The following is a 23,587-nucleotide window of genomic DNA, read 5'->3' on the forward strand; positions in this document are numbered from 1 at the left end:
TACCCAGCCCTATTTCAGAAGTATTTCTTTGCCATTCCAACTTATCAAACCAAGTATCTTATGAGTACATTCTAGTACAGTTTGTCTTCTATTCGATAGCATATTTATATCACATATTCTGTTAATTTCTCATTCATTGTATCTCTCTTTAAAATGCAGTGCCATTATAACACCTGAATAATTATATTTTTCAATTTCAACAATTATAATTTATGCGTTTATTCACAATTTTGTCTATTTGCAATGGCCTTAGTCCTGCATATGGAACATAATTTATAAACTTGTGAAATGGAAGTATATAAACCTTCTATTATTTTGGATTTTTGAAAAATCCTGTTTGGTATCTGTATCAGTTCACTAGAGCTGCTATAACAAAATGCCACAGATTGGGTGGTTTAAACAGCAGAAATTTATTATCTCACAGTTCTGGAGGCTGAAAGCCTATGATCAAGGTGTTGGCAGGTTGGGTTTCTCGTGCAGGCTCTCTCCTTGGCTTGCACACAGTGCCTTCTCATTGCGACCTCACGTGGCCTTTTCTCTGTGCATGCACATCTCTGGAGTCTCTTCCTCATCTTATAAGGACATCAGTCATTTTGGATTAAAACCCTACCCTCATGACCTTATTTAATCTGAATTATCTCTTTAAAGGCTCTGTCTCCAAATATAGTCACATTAGGGGTTAGGGCTTGAACATATAAATTTGGGGGTAGGGAACACAATTCAGTCCATAACAGTGTTTGGCTGGTATTTGTCTTTGTTAAATGTGATTGAATGTTTTATCAAGATCATAATGAATTCATACATATTTGATGATGATACACGTTAGTTTTAACCAGTCATAGCTTATGAATAGTTTTTTTACTTTTTCACTAATTTTGATATACGTAATTAATACCTGAGAAATATTTGCCACTGAAATCTTTAAAACAAAATGTTTATATTTGTAACAAAGGGGGGAAAATAACCTACATTGAGTTCTTGTTATATACATCCATCTTAACAATCAGTTAAATGTATCTTTTCTCCAGCCTCAATGCTACTGCTTTAGCTCATGCCATGATCTCTCTGGGACAAGTGAATCATCTCCTAAGTCTCTAAACTTTCTGTCAGGTTCATATTCCTTCCTCATTGTTGCCTGAATGATCTGGCTAAGAAAATAAAAACAAAGATAAGAAAGAAGAGAGAGAAAAAAATCTGACAATATTACTCTCTTTTACAGAATCCTTCAGTGGCTAAAGGCCAGATTTCTTAGCATAGTCTAGAAGACCCTGCACTCCCAGTCATTCTTTGGACGCACCATGCTGTCATGCTCTTGTTAAGTCCTTTGGATGTGCTGTTCCCGTTTCCTCTCTCCTGTCCTGCTTAAAGACACATTCAGTTCCTTTCTTAGTCCTTTTCTAACATGTTCATTCTTCCCTAAATTGCTCATCTTCTATTCTACACAACATTTCCTCGTACACTTTCTAATATTTGATATTAGATCTGATATTTACTATCTAATCATTGATTCCTAATTACTTATTTACATGTTCTGTCTTAATGGAAAATTATTGCTCAGGGGTAGTCTTATTCACTCCCTTGATGTTACGGTATTAACTCCCAAGTCTGTATCTCCAACACAGGTTTCTGTACTAAATTTTACATCCAGATAATCACCACTTAAATCACAGGCACTTCAAATTCAACCTGTCTAAAGCAGTCACATCTTATTTCAATCCTTTGTGAAACGAAAAAACAACAAAATAGCATTTAACTTCATAGAAACTGTTGCTTCCAAAAACTTCTTTTTGAAAATTTTGTTCTTCTGGGGCCATATAGTTTTTCTGTTTAAGAGCATATGGTTCCATTAGTAAACTGCTTTTAAAAATTGGACAGAAATTGAAATGTCTCTTATTAACTTGTAAGAAATTTATACCTTAATTAAAACTTGTAGATTTTATCTCCATAAGGTCATATAAATTATGAGTTAATAGTCTGTAAAATAAGGGTTTTATCTCTAATAAAGGTAATGTGTCTTATTGAGGACCAAAGCTCCCACTGAAAACAACTAGCAAAGCGGAACACTCATGCTTGAGAACATTAGAGGCAGTCAGGACCTTGAGGCTTCTTTTTCTCTTGTGACATTTGCCAATTTTTTAGTGTTCCAGACTGAGGGCTAAAAGGACAGGCAGAGTTTTGGGCAGTCTCATGGAACTTAGGCAACTTTTACATTTCTTGCCTTTGCATTTGGCAAGAAATCTTTGACAAATCCAATGTCATGAAGCTTTCCCCCTGTTTTCTTCTAGAAGTTTTATATTTTAGGTCTTACTTTTATGTCTTGGATACATTTTGAGTTAATTTTGTATATGGTGTAAGGGAAGCGTCCAACTTCATTCTTTTGCATGTGAATATCCTCTTTTTCCAGCACCATTTGTTGAAAAGAGTATTCTTTCCTTTTGGGATGGTCTTGGCAACTTTGTTGAAAAATCATTTGACCATATAAGCAAGAGTTTATTTTGGGCTGTCTGTTCTCGTCCATGTGTCTATATGCCTGTCTTTATGTTAGTACCACACTGTTTTGATAACTGTAGTTTTGTAATAAGTTTTGAAATCAGGAAGTGTGAAACCTTCAACTTTTTCAAGATTGTTTTGTCCATTTGAGGTCCCTTGAGATTTCACATGAAGTTTAGGATGGATTTTTCTATTTCTGCAAAAAAATGTCATTGGGATTTTAATAGAGATTGCTTTAAATCTGTAGATTGCTTTGGGTAGTATTTACATCTTAACAATATTAAGTCTTCCATTCCATGAACATGGGATGTCTTTCCATTTATTTGTGTCTTCTTTAATAGAAATTAAACCTGTGTATGTCTTTCACCTCCTTACGTTTATTTCCTATCTTATTTTAAAATGTTATTGTAAATTGAATTGTGGTCTTAATTTCCTTTCGGGATTGTTCATTACAGTTATATAGGAACACAACTGGTTTTTGGGTGTTGATTTTTGTATCCTCCAACTTTGCTGAATTAGTTTATTACTTCTAACAGTACGCCAAAAGTAGAATGTTCACGGCAGTATTCTTTATAAAAGCCAATAACTAGAATGAGTCCAAAAGTCTATTAATAGTAGAATGGACAAATAAATTATAGCACTTTCATACAGTGGAATGTTACACAGTAATAAAAGTATACTGCTGTTACATGAAGTAACGTGGAGTAATCATACAAACATAAAAAGTCATTCTCAAAGAGGTACATACTATATATTTCCATTTTAATTCAAATATAGGAAAAACTAATATGTTGTTTGTGACATTGCTTCTCAAAGTATGTTCCAGAGGCCCTTGCAGGTCCTGGTCCCCAAGATGCTTTTAGGAAACCTGTTGGGCCAAAACCATTTTCATAATAATACTTTGTGTGTGTGTGCCTTTTTCACTCTGATTCTCTCACTCACAAGTGTACAGTATTCCCAGAGGCTACATGATTCGTGTTAATGATTGAATGCAGAAGCAGATAGGAGGAGAATTCAGATGCCCTCTATTAAGCCAGACATTAAAGAAATTTCCAAAGTATAAAACAATGTCTCCACGAATTTTTTTGGAAGATAGGTATTTACATTAAGATGTGCTATTTATGATAATATGTAAAGGGTTTATTACTATTATAAATTAAATTTATTTTAAAAATTTCTCATTTTTAATTTCTAATAGGTTAAATAACCCACATAAATAAAAGTTCTCTGGAGTTTTAATAGTTTTTTTCCTGAGACTTAAAAGTTTGAGAAACACTGTTGCAGATGACAGGATAGTGGTTACCTTTGGGTAGTAAAATGGGTTTAATGATTCGAAGGGGACATGCAGGGCTTCTAGAATGTTGGTAATATTGTTTTTTATCTTAGCAGAGGGAGTGTAGATGTGTTCACTTTATTAAAAGTCTTTAAAAGCTATGTATGCTTATACTATTTATATTATCCTGTATATTCTGTTGCATGTAGCCTATATAAAGTACTGTTTGCAGATTGTCCATTGACATTCATGGTCTTCCCCATGTCACCAGAAATTTATTTTGCTACCATGAGAGTTCCGCACTGACTAACTGTCACGTAGCATGTTGGTTCACGTTCTAGAATAATCAGATGTGTATTGTTTGGTTTCCTGCTATATCCTATTAATTATTTTTTTCTAATTTATCTAGAAGTCTACTATATCCTATTAATTATTTTTTCTGACAGTATGTTTATCACTCTCATAGGAAGAATCCTGTCCATTTTCAACACTTCAGTCACCCTGGTGATAGTGATTATGGAGGTGTACACATCACGTGTCAAGGTGAGGCTGATGACCGGCCCGAATGTCCCTATGGAGCATCTTGTTATAGGTACGTAAACCTGAAGTGTTTGGTTCTACTCCTTTTCTGCTTAATCTCTGTTACTTATTCAGGAGAAACTGCAGGCAAGCTTCTCATCTCAAGCCTTTAACTGTTAGTTTTTAAACTTCCGTAGGTAATAGGTTTTCATTTTGTTAACAGGTAGGATTGTAATGTTTCTTTTAGATAATTCTAAATTGTTGAAGTTATTAACGTTATAAATGCCTAAAATTTTTCCTCATTTCTAACTTTCTAAAGTGTAAATCAGATAATTTAAAAGCTGTCAGTGCTACCCCATTATACCTTCTATGCAGACTCCTTAGTTTGACATAAATCAATTCAGGATGTTATCTCTGCCTCCCTCAACGCCTGCCAGTCCACCATTCTTGCCAGCCCATGAAACTCAATCCTAAAAGGAAACAGGACCTCCCCTCTCTCCTTCCATAGCATCTTGTACTCGTCTGTATCGTGCACAGTAGAATTTATCTCATGAGATTGTGTTTAGTTCTTTCCTGGATTGGCTTCTCCTCCAGACAGTAAGTTCCTTGACAGTAAGGACTTTTTTTTTTTTAAGCATCTTTATTTCTTTTTTAATTTATTTCCTTTTTATTTATTTATTTTCTTTATTTTTTTGGCTGCATTGGGTTTTAGTTGCGGCATGTGGGGTATTTGTTGAGGTGTGCGGGATCTTTTGTTGCGGTGCGGGCTCTTCCTTGTGGCGCGTGGGCTTCTCTAGTTGTAGAGTACGGGTTTTCTCTCTCTAGTTGTGGCGCTCAGGCTCCAGGGTGTGTGGGCTCTGTAGTTGTGGCACGCAGGGTACAGAGCGCATGGGCTCTGTAGTTTGCAGCACGTGGGCTCTCTCATTGAGGAGCGCAAGCTCAGTAGTTATGGCATGTGGGCTTAGTTGCCCCGTGGCATGTAGGATCTTAGTTCCCCGACCAGGGATTGAACCCGCGTCCCCTGCATTGGAAGGCAGATTCTTTACCACTGGACCACCAGGGAAGTCCCTCCAGTTACGACTTTTTTATCTGCAACTTTGTTGAATGAATGAATGAACTTGAAATAAATCAAACTACCAAGGAAAGAAGTAGGATTCCATTCTTAGAGAGCTTTAATTCTAGACAACTGTCTTTCTTAGATAATTTTGGAATACAGGTTACTGAACCTACTGCCGTTTTTGAAATTGTTGCTATTTCTATGATTTGGTTTTCAATAAGAAGGCAGAGTATATGCCCAGTAGTGGGATTGCTGGGTCATATGGTAGTTCTATTTTTAGTTTTTTAAGGAACCTCCATACTCCATACTGTTCTCTATAGTGGCTGTATTACATAGTGGCTGAATTTACATTCCCACCGACAGTGCAGAAGGGTTCCCTTTTCTCCACACCCTCTCCAGCATTTATTGTTTGTAGATGTTTTGATGATGGCCATTCTGACTGGTGTGAGGTGATACCTCATTGTAGTTTTGCTTTGCATTTCTCTAATAATTAGTGATGTTGAGCATCTTTTCATGTGCCTCTTGGCCATCTGTATGTCTTCTTTGATGAAATGTCTATTTATGTCTTCTGCCCATTTTTTGATTGGGTTGTTTGTTTTTTTGTTATTGAGCTCCATTGTATATTCTTGCCTTCTTTATCAAAGATAAGGTGACCATATGTCACCTCATTCGGGTTCCACGTAAGTTAAGCGAAAAAATCCTCCTTGACCTTTTTTCCACATGCAATTCTCTACTTAAATGTAACAAAAACGTTTCGTTTTTAAAACAAATTGTGACGGGCAATGAAAAGTGTACACTGTACACTTTTTTTGTACAGTGGATACTGTACAATAATGTGGGACAGAAGAGATCGTGGGGCAAGTGAAATGAACCACCACTAACCACACCAAAGGCTGGTCTTCATCCAAAGAAGGTGATGTTGTGTATATGGTGAGAGTCCTCTATTATGAGCACCTTCCGGAAAACCAAACGGTTAATTCCAACATGTACTGCTCCCAATTCGACCAACTGAAAACAGCACTCGACAAAAAGCATCCGGAATTAGTCAACAAGAAAACACATAATCTTCCTTTAGGATAATGCATGACTGCATGTTTCTTTGATGACCAAGCAAACACTGTTAGAGCTTGGCTGGGAAGTTCTGATTCATCCGCCATATTCACCAGACATTGCACCTTCAGATTTCCATTTATTTCGGTTTTTACAAAATTCTCTTAATGGAAAAAATTTCAGTTCCCTGGAAGACTGTAAGAGGCACCTGGAACAGTTCTTTGCTCAAAAAGGTAAAAAGTTTTGAGAAGATAGAATTATGAAGTTGCCTGAAAAATGCCAGATGGTAGTGGAACAAAACAGTGAATATGTTGTTCAGTAAAGTTCTTGGTGGAAATGAAAAATACGTCTTTTATTTTTACTTTAAACACCGAATGAACTTTTTGGCCAACCCAATACTATGATACCATTATTAAATAAATCTTTAATATCTCAATATTCTGTCAGGTATCCCAATTCCCTTATAGTCTCATAATATTCTTTTTTTCGTTTTGTATCTTTGCATCCAGATCCAGTTAAGGTCCATGTATGACAAAAAGTGGCCATGTTTCTTAAGTTATTTAATCAATAGGTTCCTCTTTGTTTTTTCCCTTGCAATATATTTGTGTAAGAAAGCTGACCATTTGTACTGAGGAGTATCCCTTAGTCTGGATTTTGCTGATTGCATTACCAAATTGTCATTCATTATGTTCCCTTGTATTTCCTCATAACTGATGGTTAGAAGCTAGTTATGTGTTTGTTACAGATCTCTTACTTCTAGTAGTACTTTGTCTCTGAAACACTACCTGAGTTAGAGATTTCACTCTGCCTTTTTGCAGATTCAGATTCAGAACTTAAGCCTCTCAGACCTCCCAGGAACTCAGCAAATATTTCTTGGGAAAAATCAGCCTTGTGTTTGGGGTTCCTTTGGTTTCTAGACTGTTGTGACAACCCCATGAGATCATGATAAGCTGTACTAATTTCTCTTTCCTAAAATAGTGCGCCTCCACTTGGTCCAAATCTTATCCTTAGCCCACACTAAGAATTGTCAAAGGCTTCTACGGAAGAAAGGAGTCAGTTATTGTCAGCTCACCTAGGAAGCACTTTTTCCTCTTTGGAATTTTAGATAATATAAAATTCTCGTTGCTCCCACAATTCTCTCATAAATATATTTTTAACCATTTATCAGGGTTTTTTTTCTAGTTGTTAAAACAAGAGTATTGGTCTGCCATGATGTCCTGCACCCTTTTCAGAAGCAAAATACAAATATGCCTATTCTCGAGGAGAATAAAAACAAAATGCAAAGCCTTGCTAAGAATAATGATGTCAAAAATTGCTGCCTTTATTTCATCAATCTCTTTAAATGGGGGCAGAGTAGGGAGTAGTCAAGAGAAATTATTCAAAGGCCAGTGACTCACATGTACTAGTAGAAACTTTCATATCTATATCTAAATATATTTTACATGTATGTATATTGTGTTTTTCTTTTTCATCTGTTGAGCTGCTTGGTGTCCTTGTTTCCACTTGAAGATAAAATCTTAAGATTTTTTTCTCCCTCATTAATTTTAATTACAGTTCAGAGAGACTCTTGGAGAATGTTAGATATGATTGCTTACTCTGACTACTGTTTTACAAATAAGGGAATGGAAACAAAGGAAGATTGAGTTGCCTAAGACTGCAAAGCTATCGAGCTCAAAACCAAGTCTCCTCCCTCCTCCGGTCCAGCATTTCTCTGTGTTGTGGCCTGATTCCACCATTGTTAGCGCTTCTAAAGTATTGATAGTGCTTGCCTTTTTAGCCACATGGCAAAATAATATTTTGGAGTTAAAAAAAAAAAAACAAAACCCAGATAAAGTACTTTGAAGAAATCGTGAATTTTTCAAATCAACAAGATACTAGAAACTAGATTATAGAAGCATGATATATATTTATATATCCTTTCTTGTCACATTATCATTTTTAGTTAGGCAAAAAACACATCTAGTAAATTTATGTTGTATCATTTCTATAACTAAATTGATATAATGTTGTGAGCTATTTTTTCTTTAACAATCTTGATTTGCAAGAATAACTTATTTTTTTAGCCATATACTGTTTAGTGCTGTTAAAAAATGATTTAAAGAAGACAGTTTGGGTGATACAAATTAACTTTAACACTTTATGAAGCAGACAGTCTCCATTTGGAGAAGTGCAACATGGGGCAGAAGACAGGAGGTTTTTATAGGATGAAGAATAAAGAACAAGGAAGAGGAAAATAGAAAATGTCTGATTGGCTGGGGCCCCATAGTCAACCTTGTTTGGGGTGAGAAGGAACAAAGAAATAAGTATAGAGCCCAGAGTTGGTTTGGCCTGTGGGGATTGGCTGACTGGATACACGGTGTCTCTGGTCAAGCAGAGCATTTACAGGGACCTGAAAGTTATCTTATGTTTCAGTTTGCTGACATGGCACCCTAGGCAGGAGTGGCTCCATCTTGGTCCTAGATGTTTGTTTCAACAGCGCTAGAATATAAGCCTACTGTATCAGAATGATAAAATGTTCTAAATTAGCTTGCTTAAAAGCAAGTTTTTATGTAAATGCATGCCAGATTTTTCCTGTAGCCATAGAAGAAAAATATTGAAGCCTCACTGATCATAAAATAACCCACCGAAATCATCCAGAAATTGATATATTTAGAAAAGTAAAGATATATATGTTCTAAAAGTAAAGTTGTGATAAGCGTGTATTCCATGATGGTTGACACATTTGGAAGAGAGATGAAATTCATGAGCTAAAACATCTTTGTTTGCTTTTTATCTTTAAAAATTTGCCTTCACAAAACAGGATAAGAATTATTCTCAAGTAAAAACAAGTATTCTCCCAAGTGAAATACTAGGTTGGCTTTTAATTTGTTTGCTTCCCAATCTTACCTTCTAATCCCTTGAATGTGTCCAAGTCAGTTTCTCGTTTTGATAAATCTAGGTGATCTCAAATGTTGTATAATACATTAAATAATCTTATACTGTATCAGCTACCTAAATTTATATGGTATTGTTTTGTAGTTACAAGTATTGTCATCTATGGTCAGAGTTTTTATCACTAGAGAGCAAATATGCAAACATAAAACTGTACATACATGGGTATACCTGATTTTCAGACATTTCATCCAATGAGTAAAATAGAAAAACAGATATGGCTCACATATTAATAAATGTATTCTATAGTAAAAATAAAGATTCCCATAGCCCATATAATATAGGAGGTTGATGTTGAAAAAAGGATCTTTAATTATTAAATTTTATTTTTCCTAAAACTACAGGCATTATTAATATTTTCTCTGACATTATACTTCTAAAAATCTAACAAAATTAAATCAACTTGAAAAATGATAATTTGAAAGAACTAGTTGTTATCATTTTCAGTATCTCACGCATTTAACCAGTTTTTTTCCCTTTGCGCTGTACACTGCAGCCTGTCAGAAGACTCGTTCTGTTTAATGCATTTGATTAGCTTAAGGTACTTGTCTAAATTAGAACATTAGATACTTAATGTCCAGGATAATGCAGTGATTGCTGTGCTTGCCTCTGACTCACTTCCTCTGGTGCATAATAGGGTTTTTTTCAGTGCGTTACTCCTGTTCTTATTTGTTAAATTAAGCACTAAACTTAGAATATGTATACACTAAAATGAACAGAATCCATCTTCAACCAGCTTAGTGTAAAAATGTAAAGTCAAACACGTATATTGTCTTAGATTTATAAAACCTTAGGCAGGCATGTATTATACAAATGAAAGTGTTGTTGCCTTCATGTTTTCCAGAAGCCAATGCCCAATTTTTTTTTTATTAATTATAATACCTTCTAAGAGGGGTGACGTAAGGAAGTGTTATCAGTGATCAACTATAAGTGCTCTGATTGTAGTGAATCTGCAATATGATCTGTATAGTGTGAAAAAACATAAGTGTTTTTGCCACAAGCATAATTCGTTGATATTAAAATTACTGTCTTTTTTTATTTGTTGATCCAGATTTATAGCTATGATCTAGTCTTTTGCTATTTTCTCTTTTATTTTCAAAGTGTTTCAAGTTATTGCAGTGTTATCTTAATTGATCCTATATGCAAATGTACACCTTAAACTACAAGATACTGATTTTTAGAAGCTGCTTAATAAAAAAATAGGAATGTGTGTGTTTAGTGTAAATTCATATTATATTATTTGAGGCAAAATAAATAGGTTTTAATAGGGAAACTCTAATTGCCTCGTAGCTGAGATTCCCAGAATCAGTCATGTGAGACTGTCGATTATTTTATTTGTAGTTAAGAATAATCAAAGTTGATCGCATTTTTATAGGCTCTGCATATATAGGAAGTAAGTAACCTGTCATCACTTGCCACGCTTACGGTTTTTTAATCATGTGTAAGAATACAATCTTAGAAGAAAGTATCTTACAATAAATGTTAATCGCTGGCTGCACAGTTTTACCTGAGACTTGGCTATAAATTTTTGTTTAACTTCATTTAGAAATAGCAGTAACAACAACAAAAAAGAGGTAGCAGTAACAACATTGCTACTTGACATGTAATGTGTCATATAGCCTTGACAAAATGTGCTGGAGTGTCTTCTGTGGTTTTGTTTTTCTTTCTCCTTTATTTGAATATACATTCTCTTTCATATTAATGTTTGTTTTTCTTATATTTAGTGTTAATTGCACATGTATACAAATTTTCAGAGCTCTCTTGGCAGAGATAGTAAATTGTAATGACTTTCAATTAGCAGATTGACTACTTTCTCTTATTTTATGCTGGCTTACTCTTTCAGTATTTAATACAGACCATATTTGTTAATTTTCCTTTTTCTCCTGAATTTGAGACTTAAATATTTGAAAACATAGGATTCATGTTTTTGCTTTAGGTTTTAAAATAAGTGTTGAATTTCAGAAGTGCAAGATAAATTATTTTGGAATGAAAACAAACATATAGTATGATCATTTATTAATTGAGTGGATATTGAGCATCTGATGTACTAGTCAGTTTTGTAGAAGTTGATGTAAAACAGTACTTTAGGTTCATTTTAAAATTTTGAGTGGTAGGTTTGGTATTAAGTTATCAAATTTTTGGAAGTAAACAAAAATAAAAATTATTATTCTGTTCTTGTCACTGCCTAGTTAATCTTTAGGTAGCTCTTTATGATGGAGAGATAATGGGTTTTTAAATTAGCAGACTTAGGTTCTAGTTATGGTTATGCCAATTCTGTAGCAAAACTTTGAATGTCGTTTGATTTTCCTGGGCTTCAGTTCCTCATGAAAACAAGAAGGTTGGATCATTTGTGCTCTGGGAGCCTCCATTCAATAGTGGGGAAATCTAGAACAGAGAGAAATATAGTCATATTCATAAAGTCAGATCAGTTACATTCATGGCTACTCTTCCTTAGCCTTCTTTGCTGCCTCCTTTTTCCCACCTGTAATTATTGCTGAGCCCAGGGTTCAGTTCTTTGATCCTTTCCCTTCTTACTCCCTAGGTGAGCTAATTCAGGGTAATGGCTTCAGACTCAAATGTTTAAATGCCTGCACTTGGTTGTAAAATAGGTCAAACTTATATCAGAAACAGACCTCTTGATTTTTGTCATGAAAACAACTCTTTCCCAAGTGTTCTCCACCTTTGTAAATGACTTCACCATTCACATAGTGTTTAGGCCCCAAACCAAGACGTGCCCTTGATTCTTCTCTTTTCTTCACATCACGCATTCAATCCATCAGCAGTTCTTGCCATTTCAACCTTTAAATACATTAAGAACCTGACCATTTCCTACTTCCTCTACTTCAGTCGTCTTAGTCATAACCACCATCATCTCTGACCTGGTGTACCGCAATAGCTTCTTAACTGATATCCTTGTTTCTTTTCTTGCCCCTTAATAGTTCATTTTCCACGCATCAACCAGAGCAATTCTCTGAAAATAAGTCATATCATGTTGATTTCTTACTCAGAATCATCCGATAGCCTCCCACAAAACTCTTTACCATGGCTTACAAGTTCTTCTCTGACTTCATTGCCTACTCTTTTCCTTCTCCCTCATTCTCCTTGAGCTATACAAATCTCTGTTTTTCCAAATACCCTAGGGCCATAGCAAATTTGAAGACATTTTTTATTTTCTCTTACTGAGTGTTCTTCCTTCAGATATGTATTTGTTATTCATGTGTCTATATCATTAAGACCAGAAATGCTTTGGAAAATGTATATTTTAAAATGTAACAGCTCATAAAAACCTGGTGTAGTTATGGGTGTATACGTCTATCTTTAGAACCCAAAGATTTAAAAAAAGTCAAAAAACAGGATTTTGAGGCCTGCTGAGTTACAGAAAATGCTATTTGTGGAAAAGGTTGATGTAAATCTTTTATGAATGAATTCTAAGTATTTCCATTCATTATTAGGAAAAAGTCCTGGGTGGAATTTTGCATTGTCCTTGAAGGTTATTTCAGATGTTCATATGTCCCCAAAGAGCTGTACAGTATTGCCACTTAGCCTTAACCCAGGGTTATATGAAAAAGACTTTCTGCTTTATTATTAATAACTGATTTTTAAAAATAGGATATGCATGGGCAAATGTTATAAAATATTCTATAAATATGTGAAATGCAATTGGGGAAATATTCAACAATCATAATTATATGTATTATTGAAGGAAAAATTCAGCTTCTAGTATTAGTTGGCAATTACTTTTACTGGCACATAGAATTTTTAGACATTGTTGGCTATCTTAAAGTAAAATTGATTTCTGTTTCTATAAAAATAGTTGACACCTGTAAAATGCTTAATGGCCTACAAATGTTTATGCACATCACTTCATCTAATGCTTCAAACAACCCTGTGTGAGGTAGGCAGTATTTTCCCTGCTTTACAGATGAGGAAGTAGAGACTTGGTCACAGGACTTGCCCTGAATCACATAACCAGTAAACAGTGTAGTTTGAATTCAGACTCGGTTCTTCTGATCTCGAAACCTGAACCCCTTCCACAGCATAATGCTGGTGATCTAAAGTTTAACAAGCCAGATGAGAACTAGTCCAAGTCACAGTGGCATCTGTCTCTTAAGCGTCTGTGAAGGACACTCTGTGTTCCTGTTAACCGGAGTGATTGATTGACTAGAGCTAAGTGTCCTATGATGCTGAGCAGTCAGTATCTCAGGAACCTGATTGCAGTGGAGTCTGCTTAATATGGTTGTCGGATTTTCATTGTTTCCTGCGGAAGTAATATGAATTGTTAATGGCAGGAAATTCTAACATATTTTAGTCCTAGGTTTGTGTAAAAAGCTTCCGCGAGTACTTTGATTATTAACTTTGTAGGTGTGAATGCAGAGCAATTTCAGCACATTGACATTCTTTTCAGCCTAATGAGAATAGGCATTCTTTGGCTTATATCCAACAGAAAAACTGCCTTTCAAAGGATAGACTTCTAAAAGCATCACGATCCATGGATTACAATTTCCAAAAAAAAAAAAAAAATTAACATTGATGTAAGAAAACTCATCAGTCTAGAAGTTATTAGAAATCGTGTTTTGTACCAACCAATGAGAATTTTAAACTTTGGTTTGTATTGCAAATGATTTTTTTTTTTTTAAAGATTGGCATTTTTATTTTATTTATTTATTTATTTATCTGTCTCTGTTGGGTCTTCTTTGCTGTGCGCGGGCTTTCTCTAGCTGCGGGGAGCGGGGACTACTCTTCGTTGCTGTGCACGGGCTTCTCATTGCGGTGGCTTCTCTTGTTGCGGAGCACGGGCTCTAGAGCGCAGGCTCAGTAGTTGTGGCACGTGGGCTCAGTAGTTGTGGCTCACGGGCTCTAGAGCGCAGGCTCGGTAGTTATGGCGCACGGACTTGGTTGCTCTGCAGCACGTGGGATCTTCCCAGACCAGGGATCAAACCTGTGTCCCCTGCATTGGCAGGTGGATTCTTAACCACTGCGCCACCAAGGAAGTCCCGCAAATGATTCTTTCAAGTTTTTTTCAACAATCATTTTCTTAAGAGATAATACTATAGGTAGCAAAAACAAGTGTCTTTTTTCCTCTTAAATAGGAAAATAGAAAATATTTGATCATTTTGGAAACTCATGTAAAAGCTCAATTAAAAAAAAAACTCTTTTTGAAGGAAAAGAGTTGATGATATTGTAGTAGGTAGCTAATTTATGAAAAATATAGTTGAATGCCACCTTGTAAAAGGTACTCTTGTAAGTGCTATAAAAGATATTCAAAAATGTAAGAAAAACCCATGACCTCCAGCAGCTCATTTGACAGATGATGAGATAACACGCGCGCGCACACACACACAAACATTTGTGTTGAAAATTTAGATGACAGTATAAAAAATTATGTGGTAAGTACCAAACGGTGGATATGGACAAGATGTTCCGGAGATATTTCCCAGTAATTATCAGAGTTGTTTTCCTGCACAAGGTACTTAGACAAGCAGTGTAGAGTTAGAAGAATATTCTTGGCAAAAAGGCTGTGAGCAGTGTGGAGATTCCTTAAAAAACTAAAAATAGAACTACCATATGACCTAGCAGTCCCGCTACTGGGCATATACCCTGAGAAAACCATAATTCAAAAAGAGACATGTACCACAATGTTCATTGCAGCTCTGTTTACAATAGCCAGGTCATGGAAGCAACCTAAGTGTCCATCAGCAGATGAATGGATAAAGAAGATGTGGCACATATATACAATGGAATATTACTCAGCCATAAAAAGAAATGAAATTGAGTTATTTGTAGTGAGGTGGATGGACCTAGAGTCTGTCATGCAGAGTGAAGTAAGTCAGAAAGAGAAAAACAAATACCGTATGCTAACACATATATATGGAATCTAAAAAAACAAAAGGTCATGAAGAACCTAGGGGCAAGACGGGAATAAAGGCGCAGACCTACTAGAGAATGGACTTGAGGACACGGGGAGGGGGAAGGGTAAGCTGGGACAAAGTGAGAGAGTGACATGGACATATATACACTACCAAATGTAAAATAGATAGCTAGTGGGAAGCAGCCGCATAGCACAGGGAGATCAGCTTGGTGCTTTGTGACCACCTGGAGGGGTGGGATAGGGAGGGTGGGAGGGAGGGAGACGCGAGAGGGAAGAGATACGGAGATATATGTATATATATAACTGATTCACTTTGTTATAAAGCAGAAACTAACATGCCATTTGTGAAGCAATTATACTCCAATAAAGATGTTAAAAAAAAAAAAAAAAACGGCTGTCAGCAAGTGCCTATAAATGGCAAAAAATAAAAAACTTTTTTCCCAAAGTAGAAATGAAGGATTGGGCTGCAAATAAAGGTGGAGGGACCTTGAAGGAGAGGATAATTTAACATTCAGAACACTTAAGTACTTTACATTTAAATTGCTGTGTGAACAAAACATGCCTAAAATTTGTTGTTGAGTATGTGCTTTTGCACATAAATGTGATGATACATTTTTGTTTCTGCTTTGGCTCATTTTCTTACTGAAGTCTATCTATTCTGTGAGTTATAGCATCAAGAAAGAATAAAGTATTTTTGAAAATACCCCAAAACAGGAAACTTTTGAACCTGTCCCAGAGGATATTTTTTCTTCATTTTCAATGAATTAACCAGCAGAATCTCTATTGATATTAATTAATTAATACTTTTGTTTTAAATTGGAAGTTTGATCTCTAAGTTAAATGTGGAAAAGTACCAACTCAGCTAGTTTCTTCTGGTCTACATTGCAGTCTTAACATCTGCCTTTTAATGAAAATAGCAAGTTCTCTTAGGAAAGGATGGAAGCTATTAGCAGAACCTCAGAGAAACAGCTTTTCCCCCTCTAAGGCAGATGGGAATCTGCACATGGAGCTGAAATTCTCTGAGCACAAAATTTCATAACACATATTTCTGCTCTTCCTTTTTGCAATATACCAGTGTAAACTTTTTTCCCTATTCGTTTATTCTGAAATGGCTTGCCTTTTCCTAGGTAGTGTGTGAGGTTAGATTATGTAAATGGAGTATATGAGCGCACCTGTGGATGTGTACCAAGATGATGGGGAACCACCTTCTGCAACTTTTGGGTTGAACCATTACCTCCATCCCCACCATGGTTTCTTTCTTTCTTTTTTTTTTAATTGGGATATAGTTGTTTTACAGTGTTGTGTTAGTTTCTACTGTACAGTGAAGTAGAGTTCCCTGTGCTACACAGCAGGTTCTCATTAGTTATCTATTTTATACATATTAATATATACATGTCAGTCCTGATACTGTGTCTTCATTTGGCCTTTTAAAAAAGTTACTCTTCCTTTCGATCTTGCTAGCCTGACAGTGGATGTCCACTGTCTTTTAACTGGTATTTGGTACACAAACTGTACTTGTCTCCATTAACTCACTTGGTTTCATTTCTATACTTGTTTTTAAAGTCTGACATTTAGTTACTTGAAAGTTTCTAAAGCAGCTTTTGAAGGAGGCTCCAGTAGCAAACAATTAAGACCATATTGAACTTTTCAGTAATCCTGCTCTGTTAAGGGCAAAGCAGGAAAAGGTTAGGACTTCTTGGTACCTGAAGCAAACATGTATTAAAAGGAAGGAGAAAAAGCCTTTAAATCTCAAATGACTGCAGATAGATAATAGTTAATAGTGAGGCATCTGTGTAGAATGTTAACACTTGAAGAACCTTGATGAAGATATATGGAATTTCTGTGTACTAATCTTGCCACTTTTCAGTAGTTTGACATTTTTTCAAAATAAAAAGTTACTAGTATATTTTACCACAATTAAAAAAAAAAGATTTTAAAAAGGTTACCAAAAACAATCTCAAAGGATCAGCAATTTTTTCCAGATTGTTGATGAAAAATACCTTTGGTATTAATGTCCCCCATTTTTCTGTTCTACCTCCCCTGATGTCCAACATTAATTGTACTTTAATAAAGACTGAGTTAAACAAGTTAATGACCTGTGCCAGCACGTTCAGTAAGGAGAGATCGTCCCACAGAGCATCATGGCAGCTTTGTTCATTTGCAGCTCCCTTCATCACGTTTAAGTTATCCAGTTTATTCCTTTCAACTTTGAAGTTTCTTTTCCATCAAAAGGTCAAATTTGGGTTAATTACCCCAAACACACAATCTTTTGGGGAATCTTTTTTCCACTTTTCAAAACTATTGAGTTATGACCCCAGTTAATTGTGTGGTTACACTCTCGTACTGTGTTTAATGCTCATATCGTAGGAAAAGTTACCCCAAAAGAAGAGATATTAGCAATAAGAAATGTCGCTGACACCTGACACAGAGCCTGGCATGTAATAAGTGGCCCATGCCTATTTCTTGGACCACTGATGAATGAATCAGTGGCTAACATTAATTACTTACTGCCTACTATGCCCTTAAACTGAGGACTTATTGTGTATTACTCCTGAATCCTCACAACAGCTTCATATGAACTGTATACCTCAGCACATGTCTACCGTCAGCGCTCCCCGGCTCTCCTTTGTCAGTCCCCTAGGAGAAAGGTACCCACCAAGTGGGTCATGATCAACCAGTTGCTGCTTTGGGGTTTTGCTGCCTGGGTCGTTTTGTACTTTGTGGAGAATGTGTTGTATACACAGTGTACCCAAACATTTGTTTAATGAAATGATAGAAGCGATCATCAATATATATAATCAAAAGTAGATATTCAAACAGTAGTTTCTGTTTGACTTTGGGATATGTTGTTATAAATTTCTTGATGCAAACTGACTTTCTTGTTTTCTCATAACAGTTGATTGGTGTTCTTTGGAGAGACATGACTTACATGCTTTTGTCTTTGGATTCTAGAAGAGCCTTAGAAGTATCCTTTTAGATATTACACACACACACACACACACACACACAATTTGATATTTTGTGTTATATACTTTACTAATTTACCTCATATCTTTATATATGTGATATATGGCATTGACATTTTAGAAATACAGTATATTGTATTATATTTTATTTGTCTCATACTGCCTTTCTGTAGAATGTCAGTCATGAGGGCAGCACTTTATCTGGTTCATCACTCTGTCTTTGCATCTAGAAGTATGCCTGGCATGGAGTAGACACTCAGTGAATGTTGTAATTAAAAAGCAAATGCTTTGTACAGCTCGGGGACTATAGTTAACAGCAACAACAATAACAGAGCAAATGCTTTTCAATAAGAGGTTTACTGCTAATTTTATTCATAGGTTAATGAGTGCTCTAGTTTAATTTAAATAGTCCTATTCCTTTTCAGTGATTGTCAAACTAGACCTTATATTTGCTTTCTTTCTTTTTTTTTCCCTTTTTTTTAAGGAAGAATCCCCAGCACAAGATAGAATATAGACATAGTACATTTCCAGGTAAGTAATTTTACTTCAGGAAACTCCAAATGAAACCTTCAAATGGATTCTCCTGTTAAACCTAGATACAGTTTCCAGTTATTGTGAATTTTTTAAATCTCTGCTTCTGTGAATTTGTTGAATTGCTGATTTTAATAATTTTCTTAGATTTAATAACTGATGAGTTTTTGTATAGCAGATGTTTTCTACAATCATTGTCCAACAATATATATTTGCCTTGGTATCTGTTATGATTCTTTTGTTTGCAGGTACCTTAAAACAAAAATCTCAAACTGGCCTAAATGATAAAGAGATCATATTGGCTTCTATAACTGAAAAGTCCAGAAGTAAGGCTAGATTAGACAAGATTTGTTGCTTTGGCTCATTAATAATGTCAGTAATGTCACCAACAACCCAGTTTCCTTCCATCATCCTGTCTTTAGAGGGGTGATTTTTATCCTAAGACTGGCTCCTCTCCCCACCAAGGAACTATATGCATCCTTATTCAACTGGCTAAACCCCATTCAACATGGTAAACTCCCCATGTTTACACGTAAGGAGAGAGAGAGAACAACTTTGACTCTCGCTATTCCTAGGAAAAATCATAAAATTAACTTTTTTTAAACTGGCTTAGGTTACATTCTTATTCTTGAATTAATCACTGTGACCACTGATTAGTTTGTTCCACCCTTGGAACCAAGGCAGAGTCCCTTTCTTCAGAACCACAGGGATCCCCAGTAGAAGCTAGTTTTGGGGAAGAAGAAGGGGAGATAGGCACCGGAGATGCAACTATGGAATGACCGTCAGTCCTGTTTACATCAGTCTGTTTTACCTTCTGCTTCCCCTGCTTCTGAACTCTAATATTTTTTCCCTTTAACAAATTCTGGCTTCTTTGTGTCATTTATATAATGCAGAGGCCAATTCAGCATCCAGTATTTCTGCCCACAGAGTGAGAGAATAAAATGTACTATCCAGGCTATGCCCACTTGCCTTTGTATATGTATAAACACAGCCAACTTGTAACCAAGTGATAAAAATAATTAATTTCACCACAAGGGAATTCTATTTGCTCTTTCTTATTGAAACACACTTCAGTGCTTTAATACTCCAGATACAGATTTAATCACTTTATCTGAGCTAATATGGTACAGAGTTTATATGTTATACTTTTCTTTATTGGGGCTGTATCTAAAGCTATAGCATTTATGGTTGTTAAATTAACTTTCCTTTGAACAATAATGTAATAATATTTGATTAAAACTCTATTTTATTGACAAATTTCAACACTGCCCCATGAAAGAGCATTTGACACGTTTGTATATCTTTACAGAACTAGGAACTATTTTCCTAAAACCGTCAATATTCATCATATGGCATAGTTAAAAGTATCTGAATTTTCTTTGAAAAATCTCTTTGAATTATCATTGAAGTGTCTTCTGAAGGAAGAACATATTTTTAGAACAATTAACTTTTCTTAAGAACAACTGTTTATTTTGTTGGAAAGACAGTTTTTTTTTTTAAGTATGATATTTTAATGTAACAGTTTAGCCTTATACATTTAATATACTTTCAAGAGTCGTTATGTGGTAATATAGTCAGAATATCTCTTCCTACTCTAAAAACCTATAAATTAAGGTGTCTGGGGTATTTAAAATATTAAATGTTGAGGTCTCATATTTCTTAATTTAGAGATATCTAAAATAAAATTCTAACATACTTGTTTTTCTTATTTCCCAAATCTTAAAGTTTAACATTACCCAAGGTCTTAATCTGATTTATGTAACAATTCATTTACTCATTCACTCATTTATTCATTTATTATGTGTCTTCCAAGTGAGCAGAGTTACAGAGATACATGAGAACCAGCTCTGGCTCTGCATGCTTGGGGTGAGATGCTCTAAAATCTTGGAGGAAAGGGATGGAGCACTTTTTGCCAGGGTTTATCAGGGTAGACTTGATAAGGGAATTTTAAGTTGGTCTTTAAGATGGTAGGATTTCAGTTATCTTTGTTTCTTAGCTTTGCGTGGGTGGGTATAGGACATCCCAGACAAAGTGAATAATAGATCAGTCAAGGACATTGAGTAGAAAATGGAAAGTTGTGTTTGGAGTTAGAAGGTGGATCAGTTTAAGTGACAGGGAGAGTCTCTGAAGTTACTGTGAATGGTACTAAAGGGATGTATTGAGGTCAGATTATAGAAGCTCTTGAAAGCTAGACCAAAGAGGTATGTGCACTGACAAATAGTGGTGAGCCAGTATTTTACCCCTGGTGATGAGCAGTCTGAATTAGAGTAGGGGAAGCCTTCTGGAGATTAGTTAGGTAGTTGAATAAAGGACCAGAACTAGGCTACCATGAGAGTAGGAAGATAGGATTGGATACAAGTGAGATTTTGAAGGAAGAGTCAATAGGATTTGCCAACTGATTGGTTGTGGTGTGGGGGGTGGGATGAGGTAAAGGAAATAGGAATGACTGAAAATTAAAGTATAAATGATCAGGAGACTGGAGATGATAATAGAGATCGGGAGGAAGAACTAGGTAGTTTGTGGGATTTTTTTTTAACACATGTTAAATTTGAGGTGGGGGTATCATAAATACATAATAAAACAATAAAAGTTAATATAGACCCATATACTATATACCAAATACTATAGAATTTTATAATACAAAATAACTACATGAAATTCTTATTATTTAATTTCTGATTTGTAGCACTGCTAAAACACTTCAGTTTGTAAAGTTCGTCCACACATGTAACAGTTCATGCAGTGTATTCCGATTTTTGTAGGTTTGACTGCTATCATCTGTTAAGCTCCTTGTATATCGAATTGGTTTAAAATTTCACTAACTTTCCACACTTTTTCACAGTGCTGCAGTTTTAGCACAACATATTGAATACAAGAGTAATCAATGCCAGGAAAATTTTATTTTAAACTTTCTTAGCTACCTTACTTGTTGACAGCATTTGAAAGAAATCATCATCAGCATTTTATTACCTGATTATTGGAGTCATTCTTTCTGGCTTTGATTATTATGTGATAGTCATGATTCTAGGTGATCAGTACCATTCATGGCTCAAAATTTAGAATGTCCTACTGATAGCTATTTTCATATTTCTCTAGTTCTGCAATTGTATGCACACATGTGCTTATGTAGACTTTTTTCTTTTCAGAAGTAGAAATTAAAAGATCTAGAAAGAAAGCTATTAAGGAAGGTTGGTGAAACTTAAATGAGATTCTGTAAACTGCTGCTTACTGTGGGGAAACCTGAGAGATTTTGGAATATGAAAAAGGCTAATGCAATGGTGTTTTAAAAAAGAAATAAACTTAATGTACAATAAAGTGGATCAGACCTGCACAAACTGCTCTCCCGAAGTTAAAATCAGCAATTTGGAAAGATTTTTTTCTCCATGTAAAAATCTTCCAGCATGCATGTGACACAGTATACTCTTCAGTAGCTCTGCAGACTTGGTTCTTGGGATAAGACTTTGATGGTGGAATTTTAAATTGTACAGGAAACATTGGATACAAACTTCAGAATTGTCATTCTGTTATTATAAATTATTATAAATTCCTCTGCATAAATAGAAAAGTCAGAAATTACCATATCCTAATACCAAATAGTTAATAGCATGTTGTTTCAAATATGTTAAAGAGTTTGTTACTTTTTCTAGAGGTTGTTATTTTTCATTATTATGGTAGAACAGTGTCACCCATCAGTTTTTTTTAAAAAGTGACAGCTTATTTCTCTTGTGCTGCTTTCAAGTAGTCAAGCTGTCAGCCTGTCTCTACATTTCATATTCATGTAGAGAAAATGAAAATTCCTGCTTTGTCCTTAAAATTAGAACTTTGGAGTTGGAAAGGATCTTTGAGGTCATTTAATCAACATCCTTTGATTCACAGATAAAAAGATAAATTCCATTAAATGCCTTGTTCATTGTCATGGGCTTCATGACGCAGGTCTTTATACTTCTATCCTCCTAGTCTATCTCTTTTTCTTAAACCATGCTATTTTTTGAAGAGACTTCTTGTTGGGTGAGGGGAATGGAACACCACATAAAAACAGCAAAAACTAGCAGCTAGAAACTTAAAAGTGACTTATGTGAAGATAGAGGAAAAATTATTCCTTCCAAGCTCACCTTGATTTGGAAGAAACAAGCTCACTTCTGATTTCTTAGACATGCTCGACAATTATATTTCAAATAAGGTAGCTGCAATGTAAGAAAATGCTAAATGTAGGCTCTTATTTTTTTTAAAAACAGTATTACACTATTTAATTCTGTGGAAATCTATTGGAAGTCACAACTACAAAAAATAAAGCTACAAAAATTATTTTTTGCTATTGATTAAAAATATTAAACAGCTACTACTCCCTCTCCTGTTATTTTTGTACTTCAATAAGCTTTTCACTAACCGTGGTGTTGTGTGTACAGTTTTGGGGTCTTGGCTTGGGATCTTCTATGATGTGACTCCCATGACTGAGTTGTCTGATTTTCTAACCAACAAGCTTCCTTGTCTGAGAGGCTTTCTTTGAAATTTGTGTGTAGCAAACAGGAGGGTTTATATGAACTTTACTGGCTTCATCACTTTAAATCCAGATATTCAGATACCATGCTTCAGCTTGCTCAGAAAATACTTGCACGGGTGTTTTCTCTTGCTTTCTCTGAATTCCCTTTGCATAAAAACTTATTAATTGTTATGGTAAAGACAGACATTTTATTCCTAGGTTAGGTGCTAGTCATATTTATTTCAGAACCATGCCTCCTGAGATTATTCCCACGATTCAGGAAGTCATGAAATAATTCAGATCAACAGGTGCGCTGATTCAGGGCATTTTCCAAGTAAGTAAAGTTTCGTTATCTCTATGGCCCAGTTACACTGAAAGGCAGAAACTTATTTCTCTAAAAATACCTTCAGCACTTAAAAAA

The 23,587-nt window shown here is 35.2% G+C and overlaps 1 protein-coding gene across 2 annotated transcripts in view; it reads left to right on the top strand.

The window, feature by feature from the left end:
• Positions 1-23,587, top strand: part of APLF (aprataxin and PNKP like factor) — a 92,812-nt gene that overhangs the window by 64,709 nt on the left and 4,516 nt on the right. The window contains exons 8-9 of one of the 2 annotated variants that reach the window (XM_068564899.1): positions 4,230-4,355; positions 18,644-18,686. In XM_068564899.1, coding sequence (XP_068421000.1) covers positions 4,230-4,355; positions 18,644-18,662 — 145 coding nt within the window. In that variant the 3' untranslated portion in view covers positions 18,663-18,686. Of the gene's footprint in view, positions 1-4,229; positions 4,356-18,639; positions 18,687-23,587 lie in introns of both variants that reach the window. The other variant, XM_068564898.1, reaches the window with a different exon arrangement.

The sequence above is a fragment of the Eschrichtius robustus genome, chromosome 15 (genome assembly GCF_028021215.1).
Source record: "Eschrichtius robustus isolate mEscRob2 chromosome 15, mEscRob2.pri, whole genome shotgun sequence".
In the NCBI taxonomy this organism is placed as follows: domain Eukaryota; kingdom Metazoa; phylum Chordata; class Mammalia; order Artiodactyla; family Eschrichtiidae; genus Eschrichtius; species Eschrichtius robustus.